Source organism: Juglans regia, chromosome 8 (assembly GCF_001411555.2).
Source record: "Juglans regia cultivar Chandler chromosome 8, Walnut 2.0, whole genome shotgun sequence".
NCBI classification, from domain to species: domain Eukaryota; kingdom Viridiplantae; phylum Streptophyta; class Magnoliopsida; order Fagales; family Juglandaceae; genus Juglans; species Juglans regia.
Window position 1 is genome coordinate 21981097 of NC_049908.1, and position 21924 is coordinate 22003020.

At 38.0% G+C, this 21924-nt stretch overlaps 2 protein-coding genes across 2 annotated transcripts; both read left to right on the plus strand.

Annotated features, from left to right (window-relative positions):
• The first annotated feature begins 8868 nt into the window (after positions 1 to 8868).
• Positions 8869 to 10732, plus strand: LOC109020014. The gene is made up of 4 exons (XM_035692813.1): positions 8869 to 9322; positions 9417 to 9657; positions 9724 to 10085; positions 10614 to 10732. The coding sequence occupies exons 1-4, from the start codon at positions 8869 to 8871 to the stop codon at positions 10730 to 10732; spliced, it is 1176 nt and encodes a 391-aa protein (XP_035548706.1).
• A 1577-nt stretch (positions 10733 to 12309) lies between these two features.
• On the plus strand, positions 12310 to 12811 carry LOC118349208. The gene is made up of 2 exons (XM_035692814.1): positions 12310 to 12425; positions 12565 to 12811. Exons 1-2 carry the CDS (start codon positions 12310 to 12312, stop codon positions 12809 to 12811), a joined length of 363 nt encoding a protein of 120 aa, XP_035548707.1.
• The last annotated feature ends 9113 nt before the right edge of the window (positions 12812 to 21924 follow it).

Below are 21924 nucleotides of genomic sequence, written 5' to 3' on the forward strand. Positions count from 1 at the left end.
TGTCCTTTTCAATGTTTTATAGTTGTCTTGTTTCTGATGTTGGTGTTGCTTTTGTTGACCCGAGTGAGGTTTGGGCCTTTAGATCGGACGTAATCCGGGGCAAGGCTTTTGAGAGTGTTGGGCGATGCTACGGTCGGCGGTTATACGTCCGTGTGTTGTGGTTTGTGTGTACGCTAGGTGCTCGTTCTACCAGAGCTCAAGATGACGATGCTTGCGGTGGGCGTGACATCTAGGGTCTCACCAGAGCTTGTGGTCTTGTAGTTGTTAATGTGGTTATTTGTAGTTGTTTGTTAGTTTAGTTTTAATAAAATAGGAATAGGCTATTGGATTTGATGTCAATAGCAGTGTCCCGTACTCTTCTTCCCTGGGAGAATAGAGAGGACCCTTAAGTTCTGTTTTTATAGAGCGCTTTCTCTGTTTTGAGAGAGTTTGATTAGAAGTTAAGACAATGTCTGCCGCAAATGTATTTGTGTGTGGGGAAGCCCCAGAGTTGTTGCGTTAGTTGGCTTATAACTGGATTTTCTGTGTATTGGAATTTCTTGTATTGATAAGTCACATTTGTAACTTTGGTTTATTAATGAAATGAGTATGTTTCATTCAAAAAAAAAAAAAAGAATGTCATGTTTTATTAATTAGAAATGTAGCATATAATATATATAATAAAAAAATAAAAAAATATATATGTACCAGTCCGATTCGGTTTAAATCGGCTTTCAAAATATGAAACCTGTACCGCACCAGTTTAGGATTGGTTTTCATTTTAAAAAACCGGTACCGCACTGAACCGCACCCATCGGTTTGGTCCAGTTCAACTGGTTTTTCAGTTTTTTCTTACACCTTTACCTATAGGGCTTAACTGCTAAGCAAGACTTGCACATAAGTAGGCTTACATTAGTGAGAAACCCCAATAGGAATTCTTTGGCTAGTCTAACCATTCTATCTTTTCCTATCTAGCCTAGTGTAGCCTACCATTTCAATGAATTAGAAACAATAATCATCATCATTTGTAGCCATAAAAGAAAAGGAGGAATTATCTAAATCTAATATAAAGAAACCATTCAAAAGAAAACCATGTTTATACAAAGCTCTATTCAAATAAAAGTCCAGCTGAGGGCCATCAAAATAAAAAGTAAAACCAAGTTCCAACATAAAAATAACTGAAAATAGATTACATTGAACACTAGGTGCATAAAGCACATCATGAAGAAGCGCCCCTAACGCATCTTGAGTTGGTAAGTGCCAACTCTAAGTACTTCCTCTCGAGTTCCGTAACTCAATATAACGTACTGTCTGCCAGCTGATATTCTTCTACAATATCTATAAACCCAACTCTATCTCTAGCTACATTTTTTTTTGTTTTCATTTTTTTAGAAAGAGGATGGTACTCCAATTTTATTGATAACCCTCACTTATGGTGGAGGAAAACCGTAATTACAACCAGAAACCTAATTTTCAAGAAAGACCAAAACCCAGGCCTAAAAAAATCCTAGACACCAAACCAAAATTACAAGATGGCATACCCAACATAAAGACAAGGAAATCAAACCTAAATAACAACCTGCAGGAAAAACATCACATGCATATAATAAGATAACAAAGAAAACAACTGCAAAGAAAAATACCTCACGAAGATATCCGCAAATAGGAGAGACCAGTTCTATCCATTCGAGGAAGACCTCTTAACTTATTAGGCAAAGGAACTCTATTTTCAATCCAATCCATACTAAGACCCATAGCTCCTTATTTCGCAAGAAAATCAGCCACTACATTACCTTCACGAAAGACATGACTCACTCCATATTCCAAGCAATCATGGCAAACTTGAAGCTTATCCAAATAATCTTCAAGATACCAGATATTGCATTCATCCCTATTGATCTAATTAACAAGAATTTGAGAATCAATCTCAATCTGAACCCCAAAAAAACCCAACTGACAGCACCTTCTGACACCTTCTAATAAGTTTCTCAACTCAGCAAAATTACTAGAACCTTGGCCTAATGAAACTGAAAATGCCGTATGCATCTTACCACCAACATCACGAATGACACCCCCAACCCCAGCCAGACCCGAATTTCCCAACCTGCTCGCATCAGTATTAAGTTTAACTCAGTTCTGTAGGGGTGGAATCCATTTCACCATATATACCTTATTTGCTTTAGGAGTCGAAATCAAATATCCAACCTATTAGGAACGGCAACATCCTGGCTAGGAAGTCTCAAAGCATTCATTTTCAATTGCATAATTCTGCGTATCCAAAACTTAATTACATTTCAAACATACTCAATTGTATCACCCTTACCTTCATACTCAATTGTATCTCCCACAACGTTCATGAGACAATGGAAGGTAGGAGGCCAAAAATAGTCTGAACCTGAGACAATTTACCCGCATGACGAAACCAGAAATTTATTTGCTCCTTCCAAGTACGAATTTCACCCATGTACACACCAAGTTGAACAGAAGCCATATGCCAAATTTGGCTAGCAAAATATCCTGTTTAGAGGACATGATTAAGGTCCTCAATCTGGCCCAGAGAACAACGATTACATTTAGACACCATAAGGATCCTAACCATTCTAATCTTTTCATCTACATTCAAGCAATTATTAGAGGCATTCCATATCATAATTGAAATTTTCTTAGGAAGGTTATTATGCCAAATCCAATGGGCCCAAGATAAAGGGGGCGCCTGAACCCTAATACAATCCCAGACACTTTTAGTACTAAAAGTTCCATCATTCTCCTTCATCCAAACCAAAACATCCTGCCCCTCTTTTCGCCTAGCCAAGAATTGATACAATTCAGTTGCTTTTTATTGACCCACAAGCCTTTCCAAAAGTGGAACACCCCAACCATTTTCAATGCTACACTCTTTAATCTTAATTGAAGGATGCTCAATCACTGGAAATTGGATATTAAGAGGACCACCCTCCTCCCAATTATCATACCAGAAGGAGAGATTACTCTCTCTCACAATCCACTATGAGTTATTAAGAACATCGGGAATACTATTAACTATAGACCTTAAAAAATGCGTATCCTTATTCGGTGCCAAAAGGGATAAATGAGGCCGCTAACATACTTTCTCCTGAAAAAATCCGCCCACAAAGAATGACCTGAACTTAAACGCCAAGCTAGTTTCATGTGTAAAGCCCTCTAAATATCCCCAAAGTCCCTAATAGTCAACCCACATTGATCAATAAGAAGACAAATTTCATTTCAAGCCACCCATTTTCGTCTTCCTTTCCCATCAGATTCATCCCAGAAGAAAGAACTAAGAAGCCAATTCAACTCCATGATTAGAACCTTTGGGACATGTAAAACAAGCAGCAGGTGAGTGGCCATAATCGATAGAACATGACGCAAAAGAATATCTCTCCCACCTGCAGAAAGCAATTTTATCTTCCAACTTGCAATTTTCTTTTTAAATTTTCCTAATAAATCACCAAAATCAATAGCCTTCAATCTACCAATCACAATAGGCACACCCAAATACTTGAAACGAAAAGAGCTATCAGAAAAACTAGTAATACTAAGAATAGCTCTCTTTTTAGGGATAGAAATGTGTTTAGAAAAAAAGATGGCACTTTTCTCTTTGCTAAGGACTTGACCCAACGAATTTCCATAAGAATTCAACACCTAGATCAATCCTTTCATCGATCTCTTCCTACCATTCACAAAAATAACAATATCATTAGCATACATAAGATGAGAAACAAGCAGAGTACCTCTATCCTGTTTGAACTGGCCAATATTACCATTATCAAAATAATGTTTAAGAAGACAAGAGAGAACTTCTTGCATAACAATAAACAAATAAGGTGATAAAGGATTCCCTTGTCTCAGACCACGTTCACCTTTAAAAAACCCCAAAGGAGTATCACTCATCAAAATAGAAAACCAAGGCGTAGAAATACATGAGTTAATTAAAGTGCAGACTTGATCAGAAAAACCAAAGGCAGCCAAAACATGTAATAGGAACCTCCAATCAACTCTATCATAAGCAAAGTTTTGAGTACCGTACCGGAGGCCGTACCGATCAAGGCACTAGAACAAAATATTTCGGTACCGCTACCGTTTCGTGTACCGTTTTGGAATAATATTTCGGTACCGATACCATTTCAGTACCGGTACAGTTTCGGAATAGTTTATAGCTGGATAAATTATATATATACAAGCATTAATTGTATTTCAAAATCCAAAAAAACAACAAAACAAGTCATAAACTCAATAATTTTCAATACAAGTCTTAAGTTTTAAGTTACAAATGACATAAACACCAATATTATCATGATACAATCATTAACGTCACCACCGTATCAAAAATCACTCATCCTCATAAAAAAGACAATAAGGATCAGGATTCGACATGTTAATCAAAATATTTTCATCAACGTCACCACTGTCATCAACATCAACACCAACATTATCATCGTCTTCCTCATTTAGTGAGGCTAATGGCTCCTTAATACTTGCCCAATCCAAATCTTCTCCATCAAGAAGCTCAGATTCTTCACCCACCCATTCTTCCATCAAGTCAATATTTTTAAGATTGATTGGATCTAAAGTATCTTTTCCATTTTTTATGCTCCTGTCAAAATAAAATCAATCATAAGTGAAAATGTTATATATTTTTCAACAGTGAAAACATTAGTATTAAAAAAATTTACCTCTTTCGCAGCTTTAAGTTATAACGGACAAATACTAAGTCATTCAAATGTTTATGCACTAATCTATTTCTCTTATTCGAATGGATAAAATCAAATGTGCTCTAGTTTCTCTCATATCCAGTTGCACTACAACATTGACTTAGTATTCGAACAGCAAACCTTTGAAGCGTAAGAACCTCGTAACCAAATTGGATCCACCATGTACCTATAACAATAATGCAATTATAAATTATTAATTAAATACAAGTAAAAATAAAATAAGATAAAATTTAAAGTATAAAGTCACACTATTTAACAAATGATATTGATAAATGACAATAACTGGATTAATCTTATCACGCTGGCGGATTGCTAAAGAATGTCCAAACTCACCTACTGCATTCTTATACAAGTCAAGTTCTGCAATGATCTTGTCTTAATTATCGGGATCAAGTTTCATCTTCATAACATTGCTATTGAAGTCTCTTACAACATCATTTTTATTTTTAAAACTGGGGCTATAGTAAATTTCAGGGTTAAGAAAACAACCCTAGCATGTAATGGATTGTGAAGCTGTTTATCCCATCTAGAATCAATGATCCTGGAGAATGGATTGAATACACTAACTTTGTTATTGCCTCTTGCTTTTATGTTCTCTTTGGCTCTTTCCATTGCATCATACAAGTATCCCATTGCAGGCTTCTCATCCCCGTTAACAAGTTGTAGAACACGAACTAAAGGCTCACAAACTTTAACAATAAATTGACATTCAGCCTAAAACTCTTTATCTTCTAAAACGATCCCAATTATCTCCTTCCTTATGTTGCTTTTAGAATGACCTGATGCAATCCATTTATCATAAGTAAACATTTGTCAGATTTCTTTCATAAATAAGAGCAAGCATTGAATACTTAAAAAATTTGTCGCAAACCTTGTAATTGCAGGACGACACAAATCATGACCTTTGATAGAGTCTTTTCTTGTAATACCCGAGCTCTAGGCCCAGCCCCTTTGAAGTTAGTCGGATGCACGAAGGCCAGCCCACAAGCAGCATGTGGAGAGACGGACAGCGTCGTTTTGGGGTGAGTTTACTTTTCTGATGCACTGTTTTTCTCTTAGCAGTTGATTTTCATCTCTTACCACGCTCAAGAATCGGTTTCGCTCACTTCTGGAGACTTTTCAATCGGTTCCTCTCATCTATTTTTCCTCTTCTTCATCCCTTCACCGTGCGCTCAACTCAAGATTTCGGATCTTCAATTTGTATTTCCACTGCAATTTCGTTCGGCTTTTGAACAAAACTTGGTAATTTCTTCTTCCATTATGGATTTTCTCTCTTTCTTTTATGGTTATTCTTCTTTCTTTTCCCTGTTCTGCTGGTTTTACTTGTGCGGGTCTCTCTTCTATTTTTGGTTTTTGCTCTGTTTTGATCACACGCACACACACTTTGCTTTGCTTGCCGTTACGCACACACTCAACTTCATAAATCCTTCTTTGCGTAGACCACTAGCATTTTCATTAGAGTTGTCTGTGACAATATTGGGTGTATACTTCGGAGGTTGCTTGATGTTGAGGAGTATGATTTGGATGGATTTGTGAGACTATTTTGGATTATTAATTGAGATTATTTGGTGTAAATTGATGGGTGTTTTGAGCTAGTTGTTTTGGATATTTTTATGCAAGTCTTGAATTATTGAATGACTAAAATAGTGATGCTTACACTGAAAATTTTTTAGTTGAAGGGGTGAAGTTTGGTTTGGATTATGTTTGAATCATTGGAGTTGTTGTTGTTGGTTTTGGAAGTGATTATGGTTGGTTCAGCGTTAATAAAAGGTGGCTGTTTTGGGTTTTGAATGCGAATGGTTTGAAGAGAGAGTTGTTCGGGTTTAATCGTTATGATAGTTATTGAGTTGTGAAGGAACCGTTTTGATTTATTACTCAATAAATAGTAGCTCACTAGATTGGTTATTAAATGTTGGATATATGTTTTTGTTTAGGTGGTGTTACCACTAGAGTTCCGATTCAAGGTGTTGATAATACGAAGAAGTCAGGTAAGCGGGGTTCATATACTAGTTTTGTATAAAAGAAATGAAATGAGGTTGACTTTGAAAATATTCATATTTATTTTTGAAAAGAAATCTAAAAACGACCTCAGATGTTTGTTCTGCATATGCATAAATTCTATAAGAGAAAGTATTTTCTATCATGACTGGTGTAGACATGAGCTAATTTTGTGCATTTTCTTTCTGAACTATGTAAAAGAGCGAATATGAAAAATCTAGAAGTTTTGTTATGAACAAATGAGAATATTTTGTTTATGTTTATCTCGAACATGTGGAATGATCTAAAGCTTTTCAGTGTTTTGTTTGATATGATGTGTCATCTGAAAACCTTGGCATGAAGTTTTGATTCTGTATATGATTGTAATCGGATTTCCGATGAAATCTGTTCTATTTCTGTTAAGGCCCAGCCACGGATATAATGGTGGTTTATAATCCTACCACGAGGGTGAAACATGGAATATGGCCCAACCACGGGAATAATGGTGGTTTATAACCCTACCACGGGGGTGAAACATGGAATATGGCCCAGCCACGGGTATAATGGTGGTTTATAACCCTACCACGGGGGTTAAACATGGTATTGTCCCGATGTGATGCTAAGAGATGATTTAATTATAATGTTTCAGTTTGGAAATGCCAACGGATTTTCTTTTTGTGAATAAGTTTTTTTTCTGGAAGTTTCGCTCTAATGTTTTTGTACAAAGTTTTGTTTCTGCATTCCGAAAGTAAATGTTTTGTTCTACTTATCAAATGTTATAAATGCTCATGTTTACATGCTAGTATATGCTCTCTGCTTGCTGAGTTGTTGATAACTCATCCTGTTAATCTTCATAATATTTCAGATGACATCGATGGTTCAGCTAAGGATCAGTATTAGAGTTTATGGAGAAGATTAGCAGTGAATTGTTATTGGGTATCTCGTGATATTAGTGTTGATGTTGGAGGTTATTTATTTTTCTTAAGTTTGCTTCAATGGATTTAGACCGTTTATGGAGACTTATGTTAATGTTATATTATTTCTAGTTGTTATTTAGGACATGAAGAAGAGTTGATTTTTATTTGGGTTGTTGGATTGAAAATTGGATAAATGAGTCTATGTGGTTTATTTAATTTGAAGTATTTACGTTGATTGGTAGTTTGGAAAATATATATATATCTTTGACTTTGGAAGTACTCTAGCGTTGTTAGAGTTGATTATCAGGTTTTATGAGCTAACTCTCCGGACCCTTGGGGACGGGGCGTTACAGTTGGTATCTGAGCCAGATTTGAATTCTGCATACTGTAGACCTTGGAAGTTTAGATATCTGTGGGTTCATAAGATGTGAAAATATAGGAACTGGAGGATTATAAGGATGGTCATGTAGATATTTAAGTTTGAGTTCCAAGAACCTTATGATTGATTTTGATGGGATTTGAGGTTTTAGATTTGATTGATGTTAGGAATTGAATTTGGAACTTGAAGTTATAAATTCTAGTGATATACGTGTGTATTAAGTGATGTCGGACTTACATAGTTAGCTGATATATATATGTATATGTGCTTATATGCATATTTTATTTATCTTCTTATTCTATTCTATTTACTCGGTATTTTCGTTTCCTATTACGTTAGAACGTTTCACCAAGTTTAAACTTTCAAGATGGCTGCTCGTCGTCGAGTTCGAACCCTTAAAGATTTGAACGAAAACGACAACGGTGGGGGTTGCACGTTTGAACAATTGAATCAAATGCATCCTCCCATCTTTGATGGAAGAGGCGATGCGAACGTTGCGGAAGATTGGATACAAGACATTGAAGAAATATTTGGTGTTTTGGAGTGCACCGATTAGCAAAAAGTCAGGTTCACAGCTTTCAAACTATCTGGAGAAGCAAAGAGATGGTGGAATTCTGAGAAAGTTATAAGGGAAATTAAGGGGACTGGGTTAATTGTTTGGGCTCAATTCAAGCAGAATTTCTTTGATCGATTTTTCCCTAAGGCTGATAGGGAAGCAAGAGCTCGTGAGTTCACTAACTTGGTGCAAGGGACCATGACTGTGCGCCAGTATGCTGCAAGGTTTGCGGAATTATCACGTTTCACCGCATACTTGATTCCTGATGAGGAGAAAAAGACTAGGAAGTTTGCGGAAGGTTTGAACTATAGGATTTATGAACGGGTGATGATACTACAGATTCAGAATTTTTCAGAATTAGTACACAAGGTGATGCTAGTTGAGCAGAATCTCAAGAGGGGTGCTGAATTGCAAGAACAGAGGAAGAGAGCTGCTCCACAAGGGTTCCCTAGTTCGGATCAAGGGCAATGGAAAAAGAGAAATGAGGGGAGCAGTTCGAGTCAGAGACAGATACAAGGAAATCATACCTCTAACCCCTGTAAGTTCTGTGACCACATACACCATGGAGAGTGCAGAAAGGAAGTGGGATCATGTTTCAAATGCGGTAAGGATGGGCATTTCATTAGAGAATGTCCATTGTTTGCGGTGAACAACAGAAGGCCCAACCCAGCTCAAAACTTTAGGCCAAATAACCAAGGCAACAATCAGCAGAGGACTGTACCAGCACGGGTGTTTGCTTTGACACCGAGAGAAGATGAGGACAAGGATGATGTCATCACAGGTATAATTTTCTGATCGTCCCTTAACATTTTTTTTATGTTGAGAATTAAGGATTATTTATCTTATTATCTCTTTGGATTATATGACGTAACCAGGAATTGTTCCCTTATTCCTCAATAAGGCTATTGTTTTATTTGACTCGGGGGCTACCCACTCCTTTATTTCAATGGATTATGTTAAGTTGTGCCCCATTGTTGCTAATGAGATGGACTACAATTTGAGGGTCTCTATCCCAACTGGTGATATAGTGACTTGTAACAAGATTATACTCAAGTGTCCAATAACTATTAGTGGGAAGGAAATGCCAGCTAACCTGATAGTCTTTCCTATGATTGGGTTTGATGTGATTTTGGGGATGGATTGGTTAGCTTCTAGTTATGCTAGTATTGATTGTTTTAAAAGGGAAGTGGTGTTCAAGTTTCCGGAAGAAGAGGAATTTCGGTTTTTGAGTTCCAGGGTACGTACCCCTCTATCAGTTATTTCTGCTTTTCATGTTGACAAGTTATTACGTGATGGGTGTCAAGGGTATTTGGCTTTTGTGGTGGATGAACCAAAGGAAGAATTGAAACTTGAGGAAATTCCTATTGTGAGGGAATATCCGGAAGTTTTTCCTGAAGACTTGTCTGGATTACTGCCTGAGCGGGAGGTAGAGTTTGCTATTGAATTAACCCCAGGCATGACGCCTCTTTCCAAAACCCCTTATCGAATGGCGCCATTAGAGTTAGCAGAGCTCAAAGAACAGTTGCAAGACTTATTAGACAAAGGTTTCATCAGACCTAGTGTGTCACCTTGGGGAGCTCCAGTTTTGTTTGTGAAGAAGAAGGATGGGACAATGAGGATGTGTATAGACTACAGGGAACTGAATCGAGTGACCATAAATAATAAATATCCGTTGCCCCGCATCGATGATTTATTTGATCAGTTGCAAGGTGCGCAGGTGTTCTCTAAAATTGATCTCAAATCGGGTTATCATCAACTAAAAATCAAGGCGGAGGATGTGCCTAAGACAGCTTTCAGGACTAGGTACGACCATTATGAATTTTTAGTCATGCCTTTTGGTTTAACCAATGCCCCAGCAGTATTTATGGACTTGATGAATTGGGTATTTCATGAGTTCTTAGATAAATTTGTAGTGGTGTTTATTGACGATATATTAATCTACTCTAAGAGCAAAGCTGAACACTAAGACCATCTGAGACAAGTACTAGGGACACTCAGGGATAAGAAATTATTTGCCAAGTTGAAGAAGTGTGAATTTTGGCTTGAGTCTATTGCATTTTTGGGACATGTAGTCTCCAGGGATGGTATTTCAGTAGACCCCGGGAAAATTGAAGCAATAGTTAGCTGGACTCAACCAACCAATGTGCATGAAGTTAGGAGTTTCTTGGGTTTGGCTGGTTATTATCGTTGATTTATAGACAATTTCTCAAAAATAGCAGTTCCCCTTACCGCCCTTACTAGGAAGAACAACAAGTATGTATGGACTGAAAAATGTGAGGAAAGCTTTCAGGAATTGAAGAAGAGATTGGTGACAGCTCCAGTTCTGACAGTCCCTAGAGAAAGAGGAGGATTTGTGGTTTATAGTGACGCTTCACGGGTTTGGGGTGTGTTTTGATGCAGCATGGGAAAGTAATAGCTTACGCTTCTTGGCAATTGAAAACATATGAGCAAAATTACCCCACACATGATTTGGAGTTGGCCGCCGTTGTCTTTGCACTTAAAATCTGGAGACATTATTTATATGGTGAAAGGTGCGAAATCTACACGGATCACAAGAGTTTGAAGTACTTTTTCACTCAGAAAGAACTGAATATGAGACAGAGGAGATGGCTCGAACTAGTCAAGGATTATGACTGCAACATTAACTATCATCCAGGCAAAGCTAATGTTGTAGCTGATGCACTTAGCAGGAAGCCAGTGGGACCAGTAATGGCAACTCTTACCACTCAGCCCCACTTATTAATGGACTTGGAAAGAGCCACTATTGAAGTGGTTGTGGGTGACCAGCAGGCATTGATAGCCAGTTTAATAGTTCAACCAGCTTTGATAGACAGAATTAAGCTCGCTCAAAAAGAAGATTCTAAGTTGGCGAGATTAATCGAAGAAGTAGAAAAAGGGGATAAACCTGAGTTTAAGGTTTCTGAAGATGGAGTGTTAAAGTAGTTTGGAAATAGATGTTGTGTGCCGGACAATGTTGTAATAAAAAGACTCATCCTCGAAGAAGCGCACCGCTCCCCTTACACAGTTCACCTAGGTAGTACAAAAATGTATCGAGATTTGAAAGAGTCTTTTTGGTGGGAAGGCATGAAGAGAGAGACTGCTCATTTTGTGGCGCAGTGCCTAACTTGCCAACAGGTGAAAGTAGAACACCAAAGACCTGCAGGGTTATTGCAACCACTTCAGATTCCAGAGTAGAAATGGGAGCATATTTCTATGGATTTTGTTACAGGCTTACCACGGACACCGACAGGACAAGATGCAATTTGGGTGATAGTAGATCGTTCGACAAAGACAGCTCATTTTGTATCTATCAAAATTTCTTATAAGTTGGAGAAACTAGCTGAGCTATATATACAGGAAATAGTGAGGTTGCATGGGGTACCAGTGTCCATTGTGTCGGATAGGGATCCCCGTTTCACTTCGAATTTTTGGCAAAGTTTACAATAGGCCATGGGCACTAAGTTAAATTTCAGCACGACTTTTCACCCACAGACAGATGGTCAGTCGGAAAGGACCATTCAAATTTTGGAAGACATGTTGAGAGCTTGTATGCTGGATTTTAAGGGAACTTGGATTCGACACTTGCCTTTGGTCGAGTTTGCTTATAATAACAGTTACCAGGCTAGTATTGAGATGGCACCTTATGAAGCACTTTACGGTAGGAAGTGTAGATCTCCTTTATATTGGGATGAAGTGGGTGAAAGACAAATTTTGGGTCCAAAAATCATACAGAAGACAACAGAGAAGATTGAGACCATTCGAGCTAGAATGAGAGCAGCTCAGAGTCGACAGAAGAGCTATGCAGATAACCGTCGTCACCAATTAGAGTTTGAGGTTGGGGATAAGGTATTCTTGAGGATTGCACCCATGAGAGGGGTTATGAGGTTTGGAAGGAAGGGCAAGTTAAGCCCTAGATACGTCGGGCCATTTGAGATTCTCGACCGGATTGGACCAGTGGCTTACAGAGTAGCCCTACCACCCGCACTCAGATGTACACAATGTATTTCATATATCTATGCTGAGGAAGTATGTACCCGACCCCACCCACGTTATTGATTACGAGCCTCTTCAATTTCAGGAAGATCTGACTTATACAGAAGAGCCGGTGCGGATTGTAGAGAGAAAAGAACAAGTGTTACGTAATCGGACTATTCCATTGGTTAAAGTGGTATGGAATAATTATGCTATCAGTGAAGTCTCTTGGGAATTAGAAGAGGAAATGCAAGTCAAGTACCCACAGTTGTTTGACGACGATCCTAATAGCTTGTGACAAATTCCAAGGATGAAATTTTTATAAGGGGGGAAGAATGTAATACCCGGGCTCTAGGCCCAGCCCCTTTGAAGTTAGTCGGATGCACGAAGCCCAGCCCACGAGCAGCATGTGGAGAGATGGACGGCGTCGTTTTGGGGTGAGTTTACTTTTCTGATGCACTATTTTTCTTCTCCGCGGTTTCTCTCATTTGCACTGCAATTCTGCACATCGCACTAACCGTACGCACCAACCCATGAATTTAGCAGTTGATTTTCATCTCTTACCACGCTCAAGAATCGGTTTCGCTCACTTCTGCAGACTTTTCAATTGGTTCCTCTCATCTATTTTTCCTCTTCTTCATCCCTTCACCGTGCGCTCAACTCAAGATTTTGGATCTTCAATTTGTATTTCCACTGCAATTTCGTTCGGCTTTTGAATAAAACTTGGTAATTTCTTCTTCCATTATGGCTTTTCTCTATTTCTTTTATGGTTATTCTTCTTTCTTTTCCCTGTTCTGCTGGTTTTACTCGTGCGGGTCTCTCTTCTATTTTCGGTTTTTGCTCTGTTTTGATCACACGCACACACACTCTGCTTTGCTTGCTGTTACGCACACACTCAACTTCATAAATCCTTCTTTGCGTAGACCACTAGCATTTTCATTAGAGCTTTCTGTGACAATACTGGGTGTATACTTCGGAGGTTGCTTGATGTTGAGGAGTATGATTTGGATGGATTTGTGAGACTGTTTTGGATTATTAATTGAGATTATTTGGTGTAAATTGATGGGTGTTTTGAGCTAGTTGTTTTGAATATTTTTATGCAAGTCTTGAATTATTGAATGACTAAAATAGTGATGCTTACACTGAAAATTTTTTAGTTGAAGGGGTGAAGTTTGGTTTGGATTATGTTTGAATCATTGGAGTTGTTGTTGTTGGTTTTGCAAGTGATTATGGTTGGTTCAGCGTTAATAAAAGGTGGCTGTTTTGGGTTTTGAATGAGAATGGTTTGAAGAGAGAGTCGTTCGGGTTTAATTGTTATGATAGTTATTGAGTAGTGAAGGAACCGTTTTGATTTATTACTCAATAAATAGTAGCTCACTAGATTGGTTATTAAATGTTGGATATATGTTTTTGTTTAGGTGGTGTTACGACTAGAGTTCCGACTCAAGGTGTTGATAATACGAAGAAGTCAGGTAAGCGGAGTTCATATACTAGTTTTGCATAAAAGAAATGAAATGAGGTTGACTTTGAAAATATTCATATTTATTTTTGAAAAGAAATCTAAAAACGACCTCTGATGTTTGTTCTGCATATGCATAAATTCTATAAGAGAAAGTATTTTCTGTCATGACTGGTGTAGACATGAGCTAGTTTTGTGCACTTTGTTTCTGAACTATGTAAAAGAGCGAATATGAAAAATCTAGAAGTTTTGTTATGAACAAATGAGAATATTTTGTTTATGTTTATCTCGAACATGTGAAATGATCTGAAGCTTTTCAGTGTTTTGTTTTGATATGATGTGTCATCTGAAAACCTTGGCATGAATTTCTGATTCTGTATATGATTGTAATCGGATTTCCAATGAAATCTGTTCTGTTTCTGTTAAGGCTCAGCCACGGCTATAATGGTGGTTTATAACCTTACCACGGGGGTGAAACATGGAATATGGCTCAGTCTCGGGTATAATGGTGGTTTATAACCCTACCACGGGGGTGAAACATGGAATATGACCCAGCCACGGGTATAATGGTGGTTTATAGCGCTACCACGGGGGTGAAACATGGAATATGGCATAGCCACAGATATAATGGTGGTTTATAACCCTACCACGGGGGTTAAACATGTTATTGTCCCGATGTGATGCTAAGAGATGATTTAATTATAATGTTTCAGTTTGGAAATGCCAACGGATTTTCTTTTTGGGAATAAGTTTATTTTCTGGAAGTTTCGCTCTGATGTTTTTGTACAAAGTTTTGTTTCTGCATTCCGAAAGTAAATGTTTTGTTCTACTTATCAAATGTTATAAATGCTCATGTTTACATGCTAGTATATGCTCTCTGCTTGCTGAGTTGTTGATAACTCACCCCGTTAATCTTCTTAATGTTTCAGATGACATCGATGGTTCAGCTGAGGATCAGTATTAGAGTTTATGGAGAAGATTAGCAGTGAATTGTTGTTGGGTGTCTCGTGATATTAGTGTTGAAGTTGGAGGTTATTTATTTTTCTTAAGTTTGCGTCAATGGGTTTAGATGGTTTATGGAGACTTATGTTAATGTTATATTATTTCTAGTTGTTATTTGAGACATGAAGAAGAGTTGATTTTTATTTGGGTTGTTGGATTGAAAATTGGATAAATGAGTCTATGTGGTTTATTTAATTTGAAGTATTTACGTTGATTAGAAGTTTGGAATATATATATATCCTTGATTTTGGAAGTACTCTAGCGTTGTTAGAGTTGATTATCAGGTTTTATGAGCTAACTCTCCGGACCCTCGGGGATGGGGCATTACATTTCTCATCTTTGCTAAAACCCAACCATGGTTATAGATGAATTTTGTTATCATTTTTGCCTTTTTTATAGTATCATCAATAAGGAAAAATATCTTGGATCAGAAAAATTCTCCAACATCTAATCTATGCAATGAGCTGCACAAGGCAACTAGTAGAAAGAACCATACTTTTGCTGTAACTTTTTTCTTGCAGTTTTATAGCTTGCATTATTGTCCGTAATGAACTGTACAAGATTCTCAGCTCCAATTTCTTGAACAACCTTATCAAAAATATTAAACAATGTTTCAGTATATTTTCTAAAGCCAGATGTACCAATAGTCTTCAAGAACATTGTACATTTCGGACAATAAACTAGAAAGTTGATTATTGATTGTTGCTTTTGGTTTGTCAAACCATCTGCCATTAGTGAACCACAGGTCTCATTCCAAACATTTCTAATTTGTTGCAAATAATCTTAAACTTCATTCACAGCCATCTTTAACAAATTTCCTCTCAACTCATATAAAGAATGATCATTGAATCTTGGCCCGATGGCAGTCATGGCATCCATAGCTAGTTGATAAAACTTAGATTGAACTGCATTAAAAGGCAGATTAGCATCTTACCATCAACGTGCTACAACCATTTTTGAATTTACAATCATCTCATTCGAACACATAAAACTCTTAATTGAAGGTTGGGCCCTAAGAGTTGTTCTTGGAGCAAAACATCTACTCAATTCCCCCCACTGACTTTCTAGTTTCAGATTCTTTCGACTTCCCTTTAACTTTTGAAAGTTGAGACTGTCCCTCTATACTATTACAATCATCAATATCATCGATGTTAAATCTATATCACCTCCAATTTCTGACCTTATTTTTCTTTTCTTCTCTTTGTTTTTTTTATTTCATCAAGCAACTCTATCATTTTCCATTTTACATCTTCAGAGACCTTTTTACATGCTCCTACATTGCCTGGAATCCCAGCTAGATGATGCTTCAACCGAGTGATCCGGCCACCTCTAATTACTTTATTACAATATAAGCATTCAGTATTATTTCTTGCCGTTGGCACTGAGGTGCATGGGCCTACGTTGGATCTTCTGATCTTATAGGAGCAAGTGTTGAAGTCATACTCATACCACCTGTTGATTGACAAATAGACATTTTTAACTATTAAAATATAAAAAATTAACAATTATAAGTAAACAACAGTTATAGATAGTATACAATGTAGAAAGTAGCAGTAACTATTTAAAACTAAGCTTCACAAATGAATAATTTAAAACAAATCAAAATTTAAGATATTGTACAAAAATCCCTAAACAAGATTTCAAAAAATTCATAAACTAAGCTTCACAATAAGTGGCCAATGAATTAAAACAATAACTATTTACAAAAATTAGACTATATGATACTAAAATTAGACTATTTATATCTTCATTTTTACCCATTTCGTCCTATCAAAAAAATTAAAAAGCCTATCAAAATATTTACCCATTTCGTGCAGACTGCATAGGCAATTAGAAAAACAAAATCATGTTCAAAAAAAGGAGTTCAAAAGTTTTAATTATGCATCTACAAAACATAAATCTAAGTAAACTTTAATTTACTTAGAGTTTGGACTAAAACAGCCCCACATTTTCACTGGAGTTATACTAAAACAGCAATGGGTGCCCATTGATAATCCATTGATTTTTCAGATCAATTTGATTTTTCACAATTTTATCAGTTGTAAACTGACAAAAACACAGCCAAATAAACACAACCCAACATATTCAAAGCCAAAACAATAGATCAGTTTAATTGGAATCACAACGAATAGATTACTTTCATAGAATCACAAACAATAGATAAGTTTCATAGAATCACAGATTCACAACCAATAGATCAGTAAAAACAACAAAAAACTCACTCTTCCGTGATATTGAGAGAGGGAGAGAGAGAGGTGAGTCAGCGACAGAGAAAAGATTCACTCTTCCAAGAGACTAGCTTTGATTTCGAAACCCTGTATAATCTTCAAAGAAAATAAAACATCAGATTCAGAGAGAGAGAGAGAGAGAGATGAGAGGCAATGGGAGAAGAGGGAGAAGAGAGATGTTCAAAAGAGGGACTCGAGAGGAGCTGACGGAGACGCTGGGTACGACGGCGATGTGCGATGAGACGATGGCTACGTGTGGCGAGACGGATGGCGATGTGCGATGGAGGGGTGAAATTTAGGAGGTCTGGGCGAGGGAGATGCCGCGGCTGCTAGGGAAGAAACGAAAACTGAAATGAAAAAAAAAAAAAAAAACCTAAGTGATGAAATAATGAAAGTCCAAAATAGCCTTGCAAATTTACATAAATTACAAAAATGCCATCATTCCAAACCGACTGAAGTCTGCTGAAGAACTTGTACCGGCCTGTAATTCTTGTTTTGGCCGAAAAACCAAATACCGGCTGGTATCTTGGGCGGTATGAAACAAAGAACTTATCTATACCTGCCACTGTTCCGGTACGACATATACCGGCTGGGACGGGACCAAAAATACTGATCGTAAGCCTTAGACATATCAAACTTAAACAACACGTTACCCCCGATAGATTTTTTATTAATAGAATGGACCATCTCCTGAATTAAACTAATATTCTCAAAAATATTACAGCTAGGAATAAAAGCCCATTGCTCTCGAGATATCATCTTAGAAAGCATGCTCGTCGTATGACCCACATTAATTTTAGCACAAATGTTATAAAAGATAGAGCACAGACTAATAGATCAAAATTTATCAAAGGCCGTAGGCTTATCCACCTTAGGAATCAAAATAATATAAGAGGCAGTGAAGAACCTGGTAATGGAATCAGTATGGAAAAACTTAGATATGGCTTCCAAAAGGTCCGCCTTCACAAAATCCCAACAAGCTCTTAAGAAACCAGAACGAAAACCATTCGGGCCAGGACTACTATCAATGAGAATACTGAAAAGTAAGGCAAATTACGACTACTATTATTACCCAAAAAATATGAAAATACTCAAGAACAACATGATCAATATCAACAGGAGTACTTAAAAAAGTACCATTAGACAAACACATATCACTAACCCTTTTTTGGTTCTTAGCATTCAAAATAGCATGGAAGAATTTAGAATTTTGATCATCGTCTTTCAACTAATTTTTTTTTGCCATATGATACAAACGCATATCCTCCCGACCCATTCAGGTCGATAAATCCAATTTAGCCACCATAAGATCATTATCATCCTCAGCATTAAAAGAACCATGGAGACTAATTTCTAGTCTCTCAATACGTTGCTCCAATTCTTGGATAGTGGCGGTAGTTCTTCCAAAAACACGTTGATTCCACTCCCTTAAAGCAACCTTAACCCTTTTCAATTTAAAAGACAATTTATTAAGACCAACACCAATCCCCTCCTGCTTCCACACCCCTTCCACAAAACTAAGAAAATTAATATGATCAGTCCACATGAATTGAAAATGAAAGGGGCTAGGGCCAACCTGAACGGGTCTTCTCCCATTTGAATCACCAAAGGGGAATGATCCGACGTGGTCCGAGCCAAAACCTGATAAAAAACATTCGAAAAATAATTCAGAAAATGAGAATCAAGAAAACATCTATCTAACTTTGCCCAGCTTCTCACCAATCCACCTAGACCATTACACCAGGTCATACTCGGGCCTTTGTAACGCATGTCCAACAAACCACAATCTAAATACACAAGTTGAAATCTACCTTCGCCAAAAACTGACCAAGACGTCCACCTCTTCTTTCTGAATCATCTTTGATAATATTAAAATACCACAAATTATATATCCATGGAAGATGATCACTGCCACTAGCCTCCAAATCCTCCCAGAGGGTTTTGATCCTCTCAAGTTGAGTACACTTGCCATATACAATAGTATGGATCATAAAAACATGCCCATTCTTTTCCACTTTGATGGTAAAAAATTGGCTAGAGCTGGCCAACCTTTGCATAGATACTTCTGAGTTCCACAACAGCCAAATCTTTCCATCATTCACTTCATTCATAGTAAAGAATTCACATCGAAACTTGCTCAAAAAATCGAGAATTCTATTCTCCATCAAAAAGGGCTCAGCCAGAGCTAAAAATATTAGGCTTGTATTTATTAATTCTTTTTCTCAAGTTCAACTGAGAAGTTCACACTCATCTAAGTTTCTAAAAAATAATTGGATTAATCATAAATTAAGTTTGGATGGGGGTTCACCGCCCTAGTGGAATACCTTTTTTGAAATGTTCCAGCTTTATGTTTTGGGACTTCCGAATCAGTTTCTGCATATCTACTGGCAAATTATCTCTTTCAACTTCATCTTCAGTTTGATATTCTTCCATAATATTCCTTTCCATCTCGCACGCTACACCTTCAACCTCAACGGCCTTAGATACAGTACCATCCACACAAAAGCCCACATTTCCATCCACAGGCCCAAGAACTTGTGACACGGCTTGTTTTGCATGCACATCATTATGGAGAAATTGCTGCACCGTCTCATGCATGGCTTCATGCAAAACTTGCGGCCTGATTTCATGCATGGCTTCATACAAGTCTTGCGGCATGACTTCATGCATGGCTACATGCCAGGGCTACATGCAGAGCATTCGGCTCAACTTCATGCAAAAATTTCGGCACATTCTCAGCTGCACAAATGCCCTCTTGCGTCACGGGTTCATGCATAATTTTCGGTACTGCATTCATGGGATTCGGCACCTCAATCGGCATCACAGCTTCAAACGGAGACAGCAACACAGCAGCCACCGAAGACGTCTGAACCACGTCCCCTCGTTCTACTGATGGAACGATATTTGAATTGTCATTCAACTGAGTGGTCTCCTTATCGCCTGCAGACTGACTCATCAAAATTTTTCCCAGTTTCTGCTACTTCCTGCATGGGGATCTCAGGATCACCCTCGTTAGTCTCAGGCTCAATAACTTTTTTACGCACCCAAACTTTCTCTTCATGATTCTACTCGACACGTATGAACATTATGCCCTTGTAATTTACACTGAGTGCAATACGCTGGTAGAGTTTCGTATATCAGCTCCTGCTTCCTGCTATAAACCAATCCGTTGTCCCTATCTAAAAATAATTAATCGGATCTTTGGCAGCATCCATCTCCAAACATAATCGAGCACCATCGGTACGTGTGGCACACCTTGTAGGATTATCCCTACGAATAAAACGACCAATCGGGGACGTAAGAATTCTAAGAAAAGATTCATGGTAAAAATTAGGTAGCAAACCAGGTAATAAAATCCACACAGGGACTAGCAACGATTCTTCATCTTCATTAAAATCTGGTTTCCAGTGGAAGGCTCGATAAGGTACCCCATCGACATCACAGGCTTCACGGGATAAGGCTTTAAGGAAATCTGCTTCCAAAGACATACGTACAAAGACATTACGTGGACGTCTCATCGTAGAGACTACTGGAATACCTGAAATTCCCCATCGGCAGTGAATAAAAGAACGTATTGAATCCAGGGATCGAGGGCATCTGCTGCAAAAACTTCAAGACAATAGAAAATTGAAAAGGCTCAGCAGAACGAGCAATCTCATATTTAGAAAACTGAAAACATAATTCACTGTAACACACCTCTGTGAATTATTGTAAATTGTAAATATTCTACTCACTTGGAGGGGAGTGGTCATCCAGAGAAAGGGATGAAAACAGAATGGAGAGAAAAGGAATACTATAGAATTCTCATTGATACTTTTCATTACATGTTCCTCTCCTTATATTCCGTTTGCTGGTAACAGATTCCCCTCTGGGTTACTTTGCTACAGTGCATACAATACTGACTATGGACTGGACTTAAAAGGAAATCACTACTTGACACTGGGCTAACTAGACTGAGGCTCGACCCAACATTAAATGACTTATGAGGCTAATAATAATTTGCAACCTTCTTCAGAATTTATTCTCCCTGGCCCAAGGCAAGCTAAGCCCACCAAGCCCACCAAGCCCACCAAGCCCACGGCCACTTCACTTCTAGCTTCTAGGTTTCACTTCACTTCAACACTTGTGTTCTTTTCCCGAACTCATGCCGCCGTCTCCATCTTCTCTTCTCTCAACCCTAATCTCCTTCAGCTTGTTACATTCCATCCTCCATTAGAACACCTTGTCCATAAGGTGTGGGAAGTTGTCCTTTGAGATATGCATAGCCCTCCCAAGTGGCTTCTTCAAAGCTACGTCCTTGCCATCGAACTAAAAGTTTGACTTTTGCTCAATTTCTGGCCTTACCATCCTTCTCCCAATATCTCTTCTGGCTCGAGCCGTAAAACACCTTGCTCGTCGACAAGGGGAAGGCTCGGTATCGCTGTGAACCGAGACCCTAATTTTTGCTTCAGCAGAGATACGTGTACCGTGGGGTGGATGTGTGCCGACGGGGGTAGATCTAAGGTATATGCAACCTTTCCCACCTTGGCCACGATCTGGAAGGGGCCATAATATCGTGGGGTTAACTTCAAGTCACGCTGCTAGCTCATAGAGGTTTGTCTATACGGTTGCAGGCGCATGTATACCAACTCCCCTTTATCAAACTCCTTCTCTTTCCATCTTGTGTTTGCGTATTTTTTCATGCGGTTTTGGGCTCTGTGTAAATTGTCCCGTACCAGATCT